General features: G+C 38.9%; 1 protein-coding gene across 1 annotated transcript in view; it reads right to left on the bottom strand.

Annotated features, from left to right (window-relative positions):
* Vav3 (vav guanine nucleotide exchange factor 3) overlaps positions 1-16,033 on the bottom strand; it is a 315,752-nt gene that overhangs the window by 83,292 nt on the left and 216,427 nt on the right. The window contains exon 19 of the mRNA XM_038311226.1: positions 14,937-14,982. Coding sequence (XP_038167154.1) covers positions 14,937-14,982 — 46 coding nt within the window. The remainder of the gene's footprint in view (positions 1-14,936; positions 14,983-16,033) is intronic.

The raw sequence follows: 16,033 nt of genomic DNA, 5'->3' as shown, positions 1-16,033 counted from the left end.
TTTGTGATGTTTCTAATAGCAGAGACTAAAGAATTAAAAAAAGAAAGAAAGAAACAAGAAAGAGAACGCCATCTGACAAGAACAAAACAACTCACTTTCAGGAGTTCCAGGAACTTCCTCCATGAATTCATTCCTACCAAATGAATACCTGGCTGCTGACCTTCATAAACAAAGAGATTGGAGCCCCTTTGATTTCTACACCAGGTTTTATCAAAAAAGTTTTAGGCTGTTAAAATTGATGCATCTCTTTTCTAACATAAGGTCAGTATGAGTTCTTTTTCATTTTTAATACTGTTATTCCTTCTATCTATTGATGATTCGCTGCTTCCCTTGCATTTTTCTAAGTTGTAAACAGTTTTGTAAATCAGAAAATAAACAAGCAAAAAGATGCAAATATATAGTTGTAACAAAATGTTAAATTCTCCAGTAAATCAGGGAGAGGAACCCCTGGATAGACAACAGGTAACCACAGGGCTTGGCTGATCTCTATGAGCACCCAAGTAACCCTACCACTGAGAGTTCAAGACACACGACAAAATAAAGATACCAGAGAGGGGCGTGGTCTGCTGCCCTAGATTGCAGAAAGGAGAGCATCTAAAGTTTCAAGCCTTCTACTCCAGCCTGAACTATGTAGCAGTCCCATGTCTCAAAACAAAAACAAAAACGATGCAACAAAAAAAACTTCATAAGTTGGCTCTTTATATTTATCCATCAAACTATTTATTTATTTACTTATGGTTTTCAAAACAGGGTTCCTTTTTGTGTAGCTCTGGCTGGCCTGGAACTCACAGATAATCTTCCTGCCTCTGCCTCCCAAACACTGGGATTAAAGGTGTGCACCACCACTTCCAGGCTTCTAACTTTTTATTTATTGCATGCCTCTATATGTCATGCTTAGACATTTTCTATGGACCAAAGCACTGTCTCGCTTGCATAATCACTAACCTTACAGCATAAGCAAAGCAGATATGTCCATACTATTCCACAGATGAGAAAGCCAAAGCTTATTAAAGAGTTACCCAGAAGGCCCTAATAATTACACAGATGGTTGGCTTGAAACAGACTTTCAAACTTTAAGTCTTTACTGTTTGCTGCAGGTCAGGGTACTGAGGCTCCTGGCCCATCATCTGGTGCCAAGCATTTCTTTTGAAGTATGCAGACTGCATCATGAACACACGGGCAGGGCAGGAAGCAACAGGGCCAAGAAACTGAACCGGCTTGCTGTCAGCTAGGAGCCCAAACTCTTACTCAATACACTCTATTGCTTGCTGTGCACTATGTACAGGAATTCTCAGAACAGTTTAAATTTACATAACACCACACATTAACAGTCAAATTAAAACCTTTTCAGATGAGACTTTAAAAAATGGTGCTTTTTTTTTTCCTTTTAAGAAACATTACTTAAGAAATTGGCATGAATCGTGAAGTATGTTTCTTTCTTGTGCTTCGATGATGATTAATGAACTCCTTTTGGAGAGGCAAGATCTGTACTTGGCATTGATATTATAAACTTCTCTCATCTCAGTAGCTTCTCTCAGGTAGGAAAGCAGTTACATAAGGCAGTGATTAATGAGATGCCACAAATGTTGATTTAGTCCCAGATAGCAAAAATTTCCTCTCTTAAATCTAAACGCTTCACCAAAATCAATTTTAAGACGCACTACAAATAGGAGGGAAGTGCCAATTCAAGCTGAAAATACATCGTGTGCTCAACCTGAGTCCATATGTTTTCCACTTTCTTCCTGTTTTGCTAGGCGGAAAAAAAAAAAAAAAACACATATCCTTGAACAGTTTGAGATTCCAAGAAGGTGCTGCCATTTCGTTTTCTGAAAACCATTGGCCAGATTTGTTCTTGGATATTGCCTGATTTTAAATGGAAGATGTAAATCCTATTTAAATATGGGATCCTTGAAGTGCCGCATTCCAGTTTGGAAAATGGCTAGTTTCTTTTTCAGGGGTGAGAGCTGCAGGTGGCGGTGAAGAAATGTGTGTGGACACTCGCACCTTCTAACTTGGCACCCGCGCTTAGACTACACAAGCAGCAAGAGTCATTCTTTGTCTGGAGAAGAAAGTTTCTGTCTTCAGCTGAAGGCATCAAGCTGTCCTGACTGGGTCACAGAAAACAGCAGGGACCTGAAAGTAGCCTGTGTTTTCTCAAAGGAAAAGCAATGCACCGGGCAGGACACCAAAGGTACTGTCCCAGCGAGGTCCTCCCAACCTATACTAGGAAAATGTTTCTTAAATGTAAGTTGGGTTTACAACAATGGGGAGCTTCAGAACTTCCAGTGATGACTAAGGTCGCAGGTGCCACACTTTTGCCTACATAGCCATTCGCACCGTCACCAGGACTGCCATTAATCTGTTCTCCACTGAATCTTCTTTTACATAACTACATAGAGTTTTACCTAACTCTAGAGTCCTGTGACCATCACTAAGTAAACTAAAATGTTCTGAACACTATTTCACGGCAGTCAGCCCGCCTGATATAAGGCACACAAGATAGTTACTGATTGAGTAACTGAGAGGTGGGATTTATAGTGTAGATACAATTCATTCTTGTCCTGGGCAGGGTGGACAATGGGGGCTTCCATCATGTTAATCAGAATGGTGTATATTTATAAAGACCATGAACTGATTATTTCTGAAATTCTCCATGTGGTGGAGCTGTCTGCAGTTGGCTGCGGGCCGCTAGAACAACAGAAAGCAAAGGCACAATGAGCCAAGACTGCTGCACAAGCTTTCCCAACTAGAGCCCTGAAGCACACGCTTCCACACGACTCGTGATTGGGCAATGTCTACCACAGGCTTCGCGTTAAGCAGAAACCGAGAACTGCACAACAGTTACTAACACTAAAGATCTTAAGGTCATCGGTCTAGTCTTGATCTTGAAAGCAGCCGAGAAAATGAACATGAGAATGACATAGAAGATTAAGGAAGACGCCAGCTTTCACACCCAAAGAGAACAAGGGGAAGAGTCACTCTGAATGGAAGGGGACAGAATGGAAGGGATTTTCTTCCTACATCAAAAGAAGACATGAGAAATGTAATCTTAGGGTTTTTTTCATATTTTATAAACAAGAAAATCTGATTGTCTCAGTGTAGAGCACTGATACTCATATAAAAAGTTATTGTCTTTCTATCTCTACAGAGCATATATTGCAAAATATTTTGTACACAATAACATGGTCTAAGCAAGCCATGAGTATAATAAAATGCAAAATTACACAGCACAAAATGTAGATTTAAACAACACATGAAAAAGACCGCTTAAATGTGTAAACAGTTGAAAATCATTGAAAACATTTTGATTTGTACTTTAGAGCTGATCAAAGAATAACAGTTTTTACCTAAAATGTTAAAAAGTTAAAGCAAGAAAGTTATTACTTGACTGAAAATAAACAGATAAATACTATTACAAAGACTTAAAATTGTGATGTCCATATTAGATGCACTTACGAATGTATTAAAATCTTTATACCTAAAAGCATAAAATGGAAACAAAATCTTAAAATAGTTGATGACCTGCAAATTTAAAACCTATATAGAAACAAATATGCTAGAAAATTATCCAAACACTTTTTAAAGAATGGAACTTGGATTGGTATTTTTTTAAAACTCCAATAAAAAAAGAAAAAAGTGTTTATATATCTTTCTTATAGATCTTTGGAAAACAGTAAATTTTGGAAATAAAATTAGCTAAAGAACAAGCAGGTAATTCGAAATTAAGAATACTATAAGTATCCAGTAAAAATTAAAAACCAATATCTTACCTAAGATGAAGTTTATATTTGAAGTTACTGGGACTTGGTAACTACAGGTGGTCCTCAACCTAAGGTGGCCGGGACATTGAAATTTTGGGCATTACTAAATTAATGCACATTCAATAGAAACCACACTTGAAACTAATATATCTCCCCAGTCTAGTCAAAAACAATACAACATTCTCTTCGTTCACAGGGAGGCAACAGCCACAGTTCCAGTCGGTTCTAATCAGAGGATTCATGAAGATAAACAATTGACACTTGAAAAAGGGTACCTGCCTGCTATGTGTAAGGCCCGAGCTTGGTCCTTAGCATAACAGACAGGCACATCTCTCTCTCTCTTTCTTTCTCTCTTTCTCTCTCTCTCTCTCTCTCTCTCTCTCTCTCTCTCTTTCCCTCCCTCCTTTTCCCTTTCCCTCTCATTCTCTCTCTGTCTCTCTCTGTCTCTGCCTCTCTCTCCCTCCTTTTCCTTTCCCTCCCTCCCTCCCTTTCTCCCTTTCTCTCTCTCTGTCTCTGCCCCCCATACACACACACACACACACACACACACAGAGAGAGAGAGAGAGAGAGAGAGAGAGAGAGAGAGAGAGAGAGAGAGAGAGAGAGAGATGAGATAGTACAGTGGGTTAGAAAACTATAATGCTGGCCCACTAAGTGCATTTTTTACTTCATTATATTTTGAACTTACAATAGATTTACCAACACAGAAGACCCATCATAAATTTACCCCCAAGCCTGCCTACTTGGCAAATGGTTCAACAAACATGTTCAGGAAACAGTGCTTAAAATCAGAATACCAAACCTTGAAAACTACAGACATTTTGTGTGGTGGATTGAAAGAATGTGGCCCCCCCAGAGGGAGCGGCACTATTAGGAGGTGTGGCCTTGTTGGAGGATGTGTGTCCTGTGGGGGCAAGCGGGCAGGCTCTGAGGTCTCTTTTTTCTCAAGCTTTTCTCAGTGTGACAGTCAGTAGGCTTCCTGTTGCCTACAATCTGTAGGACTCTCAGCTGCTCAAGCACTACATCTGCCCACACACCGCTATGCTCCTGGTCAAGCTAATGGACTGAACCTCTGAAACTGCAAGTGACCCATCCAAATTTAGTGTTTTCTTTATAAGAGTTGCCGTGGTCATGGTGTCTCTTCACAGCAATAGAAACACTAGCTACAACAGTTTGCAAACATGTTATTCCACACAAAGAAAAGAAGCATGAGTAAAAGCTATAAGGGGGAAGGGTCACTTAAGTGAGTGGATTCCATGTATTCCTTCAGGGAGCTTCTTAGAAAATTTCCCTCATGTTTTCTGAAATTTTCATAAGAAACTTCTGGATGTAAAAGTTTAGCTTATTAAAGAAAGCCAATTATTTTTGAAAGTTTACCTCACATCTTTAACTCATAACTGAACAATAAACACCTGTTGCGTTTCTGTCCCTGCTATGGTTACTCAAAAGATATCACAACCAAATGGACATGAAGGCGTTTTCAGAACTGCATCATATTTTAAATTATATATTAAACAGTTAATGCCTTAACATTTTTTAAACAAATTCCACTTTAATATGTAGCCTGCCAGAAATCATCCTTCCTACTTCCAAACTGTTAGAACAAGCAGCGCGAGCTCTGCCAGAGTCAGCCACCCAGTTTGTTTCCGAGCCAGGGTCTACCAGTTGTTTGTTTCCGAGCCTCTAATTAGCTGCCTTATCTTTTGCAAAGGATTCTTCTGGTGCTAAGTTTTAATCGTCCAAATTAATTGAAATACTGTAGCAATTTGAGATTAACATTTTCAAAATTAACAATGCATAAAATAAAAATCAGCTATGAGTCTGCTTTGTAGCAGCAGCCACTAATGAACTCTGCAAAACAGAGCCAGTCCCACTACCAATTTTCTCTGTCCTGGGGGTTAAGTCTTGGGAAAATACGCTTCCCTTGGTCAAAGGCAGTAGGGTTCACAGGTCTTTTAGAGGTACCTTAGGCTCAAACAATATGAGTAAGTTTAGCACCCACCATATACTGCATGATTCTGGGTAAACCACTTAAACTCAAGAATCCAGAATCTGGTTTGCCTCCCATTGTTGGATACCCTACTGCCTTCTTGGCTGACATGCTATGGTGAAATAAATATCCACATAAGAAAATTCTCACAGCAAAGAATTGGGAGCAGCACCTGGATATGTATGGTAGGTATCGGGGCCTTCAGTTCCATCCTCTAAAGGGAGTGCTGCTTCCCGATACCTGAGTTTGAAAATGGACCCCTCCCCAGCTGAGTCTCCAGATGACCTTACCTTACATGCTAAATGAGGCTTTGGGAGCAAACCTAAAGCAGAGAAACCTGAGTTGAACCATGCTCAGGTGACAGAGTCATAGAAATTATAAGATGTTATTTAGGACAACCTGTTACATACCTGTATGGAGCCAGTGCAGGTGTGTAGATGCATTAGTGACAGCCATCACTTCCAAAGCACCAGCTACAAACACCATAGGAAAGTGCTTCATCTAGCAATCAATTTGACCTTCACTGAGACACAGTTGCTACTTATCCCTATTCTAGAGGTGATAAATATGAGTAAACTCTCCCAAGATTATGCATCTTTGCTGACCTTTGCCAATGCAGAGCCCTCAGTATAAACGACAGACTTTGAAAATTCTGACATAAGTTCAAATGGAAGGAATAATGGAATGGAAAGGGTTAAGTTCAGATGAGGGAGGGTAGGTCACGGTAAAGGAGAATGTATGTTAAATAACACGAAAGGTCTTTGGGAAAAGTCATGTGGAAATCTACTGTAGTCTCGCTCTCTGTCTCTCTCTCTGTCTCTCTCTGTCTCTCTCTGTCTCTCTCTCTCTCTCTCTCTCTCTCTCTCTCTCTCACACACACACACACACACATACTGATTCATAGAGACTAAGTTATCTTTCCTTACCTTTCCTTATTATTTGCTTTCTGTCACAGCTGCAGGCTATGGCCTAAATGTAATACATCCATGGTTTTCCTTCCTGACCCTTCCAGCACTTAGGCACCTTCTTCCCATTCGTTCCCATGGAATATGATATTTTAGGATCTTGTTTGCTGTTTTCTAATCAAATGGACCAAACCGTACTAACGCTGAGTAGGCAACAGTGGAACAAAGAACTACTGTCTTCTCACAGTCCAGTGTCTGTGCTCATAGAATTCCAACTTCACGTTTCACGTGCAAGGACACAGAAAAACAACCATGAAACCATCGGACAAGAAAACTGCTTCTCTCTTGGCTTTGCTGCCAACTAAAGCAACCATTTGGGATCAGAGTTTATTGGTCTTCTCTGCCTCCTATTTCAGGTTATGCACCTCCTTATTTAACTTCAGAAGAACCTACAGGTAGCTACGGACTGTCAATTGTCCCGTTCACAAATCTATACCATAGACTTGGGCCGCTCATCATAGGATGAAAAGTACTGCTGTTATGTTATGTTTTAATTCTCTTTCTTCCAGCAAAAATAAATAAAATACATGCTCATAAAATCAAGGAATTGTCCCTATAATATTAATTTTAGCCACAAAGGAAAAAATGTGTTAGGCCCCCAAAGGAACAAATGATCTATGAAAACAAATGTTAAGAACCTAATGTAAACTTTTCTTTTCGTTCAAATTAAAAAAAAAATCAATTTGATGAGATTGAAAAATAACTACTAATATGCTATTTTGACCGAAATTTTACAACCTGTACTCCCATGATCCAGTTAATGTGATAAACCTATTTGTAAATAGAACTGTGATAATAATATAACCATAAACTAATTTGCCAATGGTTTCTCTCCTAGGATCAGTTAGATATTACACCGAATACTGTTATTGAAGAGTAATAAGTTTTGATCCAATTGGTTTCTTTCATCTAACAGTTGGGACCACAGTTCTGAAATGAGATTATCTGGCTCTCAGAAGTGGTTGGCCTATAACAAATTTTTGAAATTTCTATTTTTTATCTAGTATTGCACGGCACATAGTTTGTCTTCTTATATGGAGCAACAGTTAACTATCATGGCCACAGATACAGAGATGGAGACATGGGTCATAGCTCATCTTCAAGGTAAAGAACATTTTAGCAATGATAAATGTTCAAAGTAGCTCACTACGATTATGACTTCCTTTTTGGAATGCTTCTCTAAACATTTAATACACGTATACTTTATCTTCCAAAGATAATACTATCAGTAAGATTATGCTACAGTTTGTAAGTGACCCTTAAGTAGACTCTGTATATTATAGCACAAATATTTTGTTATCTTTATAATCACATTACTGCTGCTCTTTGCCATCTAAAAGGACCCCCCATGTATACCTATGCATATTCACTTCCCCTTTGTTCCTATTCTAAAGGTACCCGTGCTGTATGAAAGCCTGGCTTGGCAAGGCATGGGCAGACCTGCCAGAAAGCAGCCGTGGTCCTTTGTGAACTCAGAATGAGCTTTAAAAGGGAGAACTAAATCCTCAAACCGAAAGAGACGTGAGCCAGGTGCTGTGATGTTCATTTCAGAAATCTGTTATCCTGGCAAGGAGAATTAGAAAGGTAGTCCCGAAAAATAACTACAAGGGGATCAACTGCCTCAGTGCAAAACTAGTCTTATTGTTCAGAGTTTAATAGAGGCTTGGAGGAAAATCAGCTGTTTTAGAAACCAGAGCACACTCTTCAGCTTCGTTCACAGCTTGGATTTCTCATTCCTCTGCAATGAATCTTAATCACCGCGTTCTCCTTGCCCAATTTTGTCTTCTCAAGTTTATTTACTCTCAATGTAAAATATATATCTGCACCTTCACAATTAGGCTCTTAACATTTAGGATTGGATTTATAGATTTGATGGAAAATGGTTTTAGGGCTGACAGAAAAGCCGCAAGCAGGAATGACTGATTAATATGGAAATATGACAATCTATGGAATTTGTCTCTTGTTGATTGCAGACAAAGGCTTGCTGACAAAAACCGCCAAGAAGGTACATGTTTCTGTCACTTAAAAGAAAGGGGTCATTTTTAAAATAAGCTTTTAGAGCAGCGATTTTAAAAATAATGAGCTGTTGGATTTTTTCCCTTTTTTGTTCTCATTGCTGTTTTCTACTCGAAAACTAAAGTATAAGATTTCTCTACTGAATAAGTTGCTCTGTGTAAAATCAAATGTAAAGGAAGTCAGCAATTCTATTTAGATTTGGAATGCAATCCTTTGAAATTAAGGCTCCATGAAGAACCATATTAAATTCCAATTTAATACCATAAGCCAGCATAACAAAATGTTTATTTACATAAATGCAAAGCAACTACACATAAATCAGTTTAACAGTAATCTGAGCCCACAGTTTCTTATCTTTTCTAATTCATTTAGCTTATTTGCATGGACTATGTAATTAAAAATATTTCCCCTATGTTTGTAAGACTATTTGCTAAGATACTATGTTATACCATCGTCCAAAGGATCTGTATGTAGAATATTTAAATGCTAAATTTCCTTACAACTAATGTATATACATAGGCACTTAAGCAACTGAAACCTGGGGTTTTTAATCTATTCCTTTCCTACCTAGAATATAAATATTATGGAGAAGGACAATGTTGTTTTTATAATTCACAACTTGCCTCTGTTTAATGCCACATAAGGCATGAGGTTGATGATGAGAGATTACTTGGATCCTGTCTTCACATAAGGACAGGGGGAGCATGAATATCAGTCCTGCTCATCTGGAGGAAAGAACCTGATCATCGCTGAAGATGCATCTGCTAAGAAATGGTTAAGACAACTCCTAAGGGTATAAGACCGCGACCTTTCCAAGTCATGGGTATCACGTCTATAATCGAGAAGGCAACAATGAGCACACAAGCCTTTGCTCTCTGAAAGGATGCATCCACTTAGCCATTATCTGATCATTTATTAGGCAAGGTTATAACAGTACACATAAGCAGATTAAGCTCAGAAGAGAAGAAGCATTTCCCATCCTCTCCATCTAATCTTTAGACAGCACAACAAAGAACAAAAGTCTGAATTTTTTAAAGTTGATGATGGACTCACAGACAGGAGGTTATGAGTTCCACAAACGTAATACGATTTTAGAAAAGTCTAAAAATATGAACTCGATGAAAAGACGACATGCTATGGCACCCAGATATACTGCATGCAAACAGAAATCAATCTTAAGTCTGCAATACTTAGATAGAAGGAAATTTTTAAATCTAAGTATTAAAATTTAATTGGCAACTTTGACCTTGAGTGCCACCTGAGGTGAAAAAAATCACAGCAGTGCTTGGATTTACTTGAGACTTATGATCTCATGTTCTTGAAAAGGGCCCAGCACCTCCGTGTTCCTGAAATAATTGATCTGTCTGTTACAAGTGTTGTTGTCCCCGATACCAACATCTGTCTCAGGAAGAGAGGTACAAACTGATGAAAACACCTTGCTATATATAAGTGATTCAAATGAGCTACCAGGATTTGCATCTGACATAATAGTATATTTATAAAAGCAATTAGAATTAAAAAATGATTTAAAAAATTCTTATCCCGGTACAGAACAAGGACACAAAGTAAAACCATCATGAACGTGGTATCTAAACATTAGGTAGAGTTACTAATAGAATATTCTAAGTGTCCAGACAAGCCGCAGCACAAGACTATAGCTCTCATGGTTTGGGGGTTGTGCTAGAAACCCACAAAAAAAAAACACAAAACATTTTTCAATTAGAGTTTTCATTTTTTAATTGAAATTAAAACCTCTAACAATTATAGCCAAAGTAAATCACTCTCAAACATCCCTCTTCGTTGGATCTTTTAGTAAAGATAATCAAAAGACTGGAAAAGTTGTCTAACAAACAGGAAATAAGGGGAAATATGAAAATTACTATAATTATGCAACTTTTTCTTGTTTACTTTTTCAAAATGGGGTCTTACTATGTAGCTCTGGCTGTCCCAGTGTTCACTCTCAATATAAATTCAATAAAAAAATTTCACCTGTTTTCAAAGATTTAACTTGCAACTATTGATTCTCCACTTGGCAAAGTGTCCAATATTAAATATCTTGCTGTAGAATAAATTAATCAACATAAATTGCTACCAGTGAGTATGTACAGTTTGCTAAGCACATCCAAAAGTACTGTTTAGCCAGGCACTGGTGGTACATACATTTAATCCCAGCACTTGGGAGGCAGAGGCAGACAGATTTCTCTCTGTAAGTCAGAGGCCAGCCTGGTCTACAGAGAGAGTTCCAGGACAGGCTCCAAAGCTACACAGAGAAACCCTGTCTTGAAAGACAAAAACCAAAAAAGGACTGTTTAATCTGCTACCTCACACCACACTCACAATGCCTGTGAGGCAGGTACTAGCACAAGACGACTTTCATAAATACGAAAACCACAACACAAGAGGGGAAGCAAACGGAAAATGGTGGGGCAGCAAATGAAGAGCTAAGTCCAGTCTAAAGCTGGAACATGCTCACACTTCCCAACACTAGACCGTGACATTGTATGTTACTATGTCCACAGGTAGAATTCAAACAGTAAGAGAGAGAATACGGTGACACGATTTGGGAAAAGGTGAAGTGGGAAGGGGGATTCCAAACGGGGAAGTGAGAGGGAGGTCAGTGAAGGAGGAGGGAAAAGGGACAAATGCCACCAAGGTTGCTTGATAAAGCCTCAACGATTTGTATACTTCATACTTACCTAAAATCATATACAGCACGAATAAGTGTACACATAGACACACACACATATGCACACACATGCACACATCTTAAAGGAAGCTATGACACTAGGACTAACAATATTCCCCCACAAGAGCCACAGATTAACAAAAAACCATTACCAGGCATAAAAAATCTCCTTTAGAATTAATGGTTAACGAGGGTACTCCACATGACTCCCAAAACAATGGCTTGGTTGCCTCTCAGAACTTGAAGGTAAACCCCTATTTCTGAAAACAGGGCACACTAAGAACACAGGACTCAGACTGTTTAAGCTGGTTGTAACCTGAAAACCTCCTTCCTGTGGCCTAGCTTCCATGCTACCAGAAAATACTTGGAAGACGCCAAAGGAGAGAAGCAATTAACAGTCCCACACAGCTGTCATATCCATGAAACCAGAACAACCTATGAAACCACAACAGGAACCAGCAAGGCAAGATCTCCATAAAGATAAACTACGTGGCACTCACATGGTAATGGTAGCCAACTGCTGTCTAGTTGGAATTACAGCCCACTAACAGGAGGAACACCATGCCTAGTACTAGAAACTTAGCTAACTTCCTGAAGCTAGCGAGGGCATGGAACTTAGAATAGATTCTACTAGAGTTCCTTTGCTAGATCAGAATAATTCTTAACTACATTCTAAATCTTATCCTTACATCCACAGTTAAGTCTAGCTAACACCTTTTGTCCAAGAAGCTGCTTTTTGCAGCAAATGGAGACCATCACATAAAACCACAACTGGACACAATGCAGACATCAATGGATCATGGGAGCCCAGTCCATAGATAGATATATCTATGTCGCAGCTCTTGCCTCTACAGCTCAGGAACCAACTTAAAGGATGGGGCACAAAGATCAGAAGCCAATATACCAGGATGTTTATTGTGAATCAGTCTCTCATAGAAATAGCTGCATAATTGAGATCTAAACAGTGGAAATATCAATAGAAATACTAAGTAGGAAGTGGGGAGAACTTATGGCATCGTGCTCCTTGATAAGTAATTATAGGTAACGTATGACTGCCAAGAGAGGGGGAGTTAGCCTCTCCCAGGGATGAGCCCCCAAATTGGTTATCCAACACAAAGTGATCAGCCCTGAAACCATATGCACGCAAAGAACAAAAACCAACTCTTGCTTAACAATAACAATTATAACAATGGTGTAACAATAATAATTGGAAAGAAAAAGCTATCATTTGGAGGGGTATGGAAGGAGTTGAAGTAGGGAGAGTTGGGAGAGATTGGAGGGAGGAAAGAGATGGGAGGAAAATGATATAATTATATTGCATCCAAAATGTTTTTAAAAAAAGATAAAAATAAAAAAATAAGACAGTCAATACCTAAGGAAAAATACACAATCATTCACCAATTTGTGTAACGAACATTAATCAGGTCTTCTTCCACATAACTATGTATTAAAGACCTTTCCAGTATAAAAGGCCCATGTGTGATTTAGTTTTGCACATGACTCTGAAATCTGATCCTGATGAAGTAGGTACACTTGGTACCCACAAATAGTTTGTTTTTCTACAATACACTTTTTTATGGGATCCTTGAAAGCAATCCGCATATTAGAACTTGGAGAAGTTAATTGGATTAGTTAGAAATGGGGATAGGGTGGTCAAAGAAACCCTCACAGCAAAATAAAAAACAAATGGCAACCAATCCTCCTAGGAAGCTCTGTGTTCATTCTGCCTCGGTTGCGTGGATATCTCTTTAAATGTCTTGGATAAACATCTCCCAAGAATTGTGAAAATCTGTTGAATGACAGTTACATCTATTGATGACAAGGCAATTGTCAAACCCGGGCTCATTCTGAGCAAATGAGGACAGCAGGTCAGCAGAGTGGGGCAGAGATACAAAAGCAATCAACAGGGACAAGGACCTGAGACTTAAATCCAGGAGTGGCTAAAGGAGGAAGTGTAAACCCTCACTGCAGCTCCAAACACAAGATTATCACCTGTCCGCTTCTTCACAGAAATGTGAAGAATGAGAGATATACTCACACGCACGTATCATAGCTACAGGAAAATAGTCTAAAATCTACAGATGTACTTCTTGTATATTTGTAAATTTATTCTTCATAAAGCACTGTAGGATAGAGTGGTATGAATTTATTTTGTTGCCGATCTACTTGACTGCGTTTAGAAACTGAAAACTCACTATATTTTACTTTAAGAGATTGCAGAAAACCGGTTGTGAAGCAAATTGCGAAGAGTTAAATGTGCATCTTCCGACACTATAAATAAATGCATTTCTCTTGGAGGAAACAGACTAAATAAAAATGCATAGAGGTGAAAAAGAAATTTCAAAATAACACTTTTAAAGGGCAGATTATTTCCTGAACTAAAAATACAACTCATACAGACAAATAAACAAACCACATCGCTTATACACCCATACAGTCCTACTAAATAAATACAACTAATGAAGGCTCTTCTAAATGGCACCACACAGACCCCCGGGAAGGATCTCGGCTCCAGAAAGAACTATTAAAATGGAAAGCAGAACCCTGTGTTTTTTTTTTTTTAATGACATCAACTTTGTTCTGTAGTTAAAAGAGTTAAACCGATCTCCAGATGTAATATGAGGCAATTTCTAGCCAGAGGCAACAGGGCTTCCATAATCTCTGCCATCTCATAAACCGGCAGGGCCAGCCTGGGTGTGGCTTCAGTTAAAAGATGTCAGGCTTTGAAAAAGCAGCTTTACAGCTAGGTGAACAGTGCTTCTGCTGCTGCTGAGAACACAAAGCCAAACAGAAATCCAGATGATTTCCCAGCAAGGCAACTCGGTATCTCACAGTCCACTTAATGGGGCTGGAGTCAAACTCATATATTTGGATGCTTTATCTGTGAACACCTTTTACACCTCCAAGAATGGGATCGTGCACAGAACAAAAGGGTCTGTGATTAAACTGCGGAAGGCATTTCTTAATGGAAAAAAAAAAAAAAAACAATTATACTAAGATAACGATAGGGTCAAACTACAATGATAGGAAAAAATACTGTTTTTCTGCAGCTGAGTCAGCGGTCTCCGGAGGACACGTGTTCACCGTCCTGACAACCGTATTCCTGATTATAAAACCATACAGGTAGAGAATAAGAAAACTTCCCCAAGTGGGGAAGTGGCAGTCACGTGCTCTCCCTTGCCCTCTCGGAACACGCTATTTTCAAGTGGCACTGAGCTGCTTGGTTTTCTTTCCTGATTTAGGAGGAGAATGGGAGGGTGCTGGGTATGTTAGCATTATGCAGGCACCCTGAGGCTGTTCAGCAAGCAAAGAACCAGCTCACCTGCTGCCTGTGGAAAGGGCTGGGGGTTAGTCACCCAGGAATGATGTGCACTTTAGACCTTCACCTCCTGGTCACAAGGCATAGACCAAACTGTGGGAACAAAGGTCCTCCATGCAGCTGACTCCCCGAGAAATTCCCATATATGTTCATAATCACTTAACTGGAGTTATCATAGGATATGTAATGAGAAACACACCTGGGTCCACCTGTCTGGAAGCTCGCCGGAGTCCATTGGTCCGTTTCTGTGTGGAAACGACACAAAGACATGTTGGTAATATGACATACAATCATTATAGCTCTGATGCTCTGGCAACCAATGTCGCCTAGATTCGATTAAAAGCATAGCTATACGTGAACAAAATGTGGTTTTAATGTTTCTATTTATAATTTAATATAATTCCTCTAATAAGTTTTCCCTGAGAATATCATGTCGTTTTAAGTCATTGACACAAACAGAAACACCTTTGTTTGCCTAATTTATATATCCTGACCCAATATTTCTTAAAATCATAGGATTACAGAAACTAGGAGGACTAACACCACAGACCCATTTTTGGTTAGAAAATATTCCCAATGGAGAAATGTGAGAAATACAGTCTTAAGCAGATCCGTACAAATTCTAACTCAAGTATTCCTGGGCTGTGACAAACCAGTGGCTGAAGAAGCCACACAGTCCCAAACCAAAGACCCAAAGCCCTGGCTCCAGAAAATGCTTAAATAATAAATGTGTCTTAATTACAGATGAGTTGTATCTTGATACTTAAAAAAATACATGCAGCTCATGAAAAACAAAATCTATTATTATAGAAAAGGTATTCCCAAGGAAAACTGCACACTCTGAAAGCAAGACAAGGGATTTTTAAATCTAAAAATGCGTGGTTACTATTTGATTTTACTAGCATCGAATTCTTTGCTATAATTAGTACAGTAATTTCACTAATGAGGGATTGATTTTTTTTTTACTTTTTGTTACAAACAAATGTGAATCTGCATGCAGGACCACTGCATGGAGGACCACTGCATGGAGGACCATTGCATGCAGATTTTCAAGAGGAATTTTCTTTTTATATGTATTGGAATTTGTCATTGTGTGTACAGGGCCACGGTTTCAATTGGAGGATCCCTCACTTAGAGAAGCACACATAAGTTGTGGATTTTCTCAGGGGAGCTTCTCACATTGATTTCATTCATAAGTCAAATCACTGAAATGTTGAAATGGGGTCTTTTCACCTTCTCCAAGGGCTCAAAGCCACAACCTGAAGATTTTGCAAAGCAAATAAAATAAATTTTAAA

The sequence above is a fragment of the Arvicola amphibius genome, chromosome 14 (genome assembly GCF_903992535.2).
Source record: "Arvicola amphibius chromosome 14, mArvAmp1.2, whole genome shotgun sequence".
Classification (NCBI taxonomy): Eukaryota; Metazoa; Chordata; class Mammalia; order Rodentia; family Cricetidae; genus Arvicola; species Arvicola amphibius.
The sequence above is the reverse complement of the archived record's forward strand: the minus strand, read 5'-3'. Positions and strand labels throughout refer to the sequence as shown.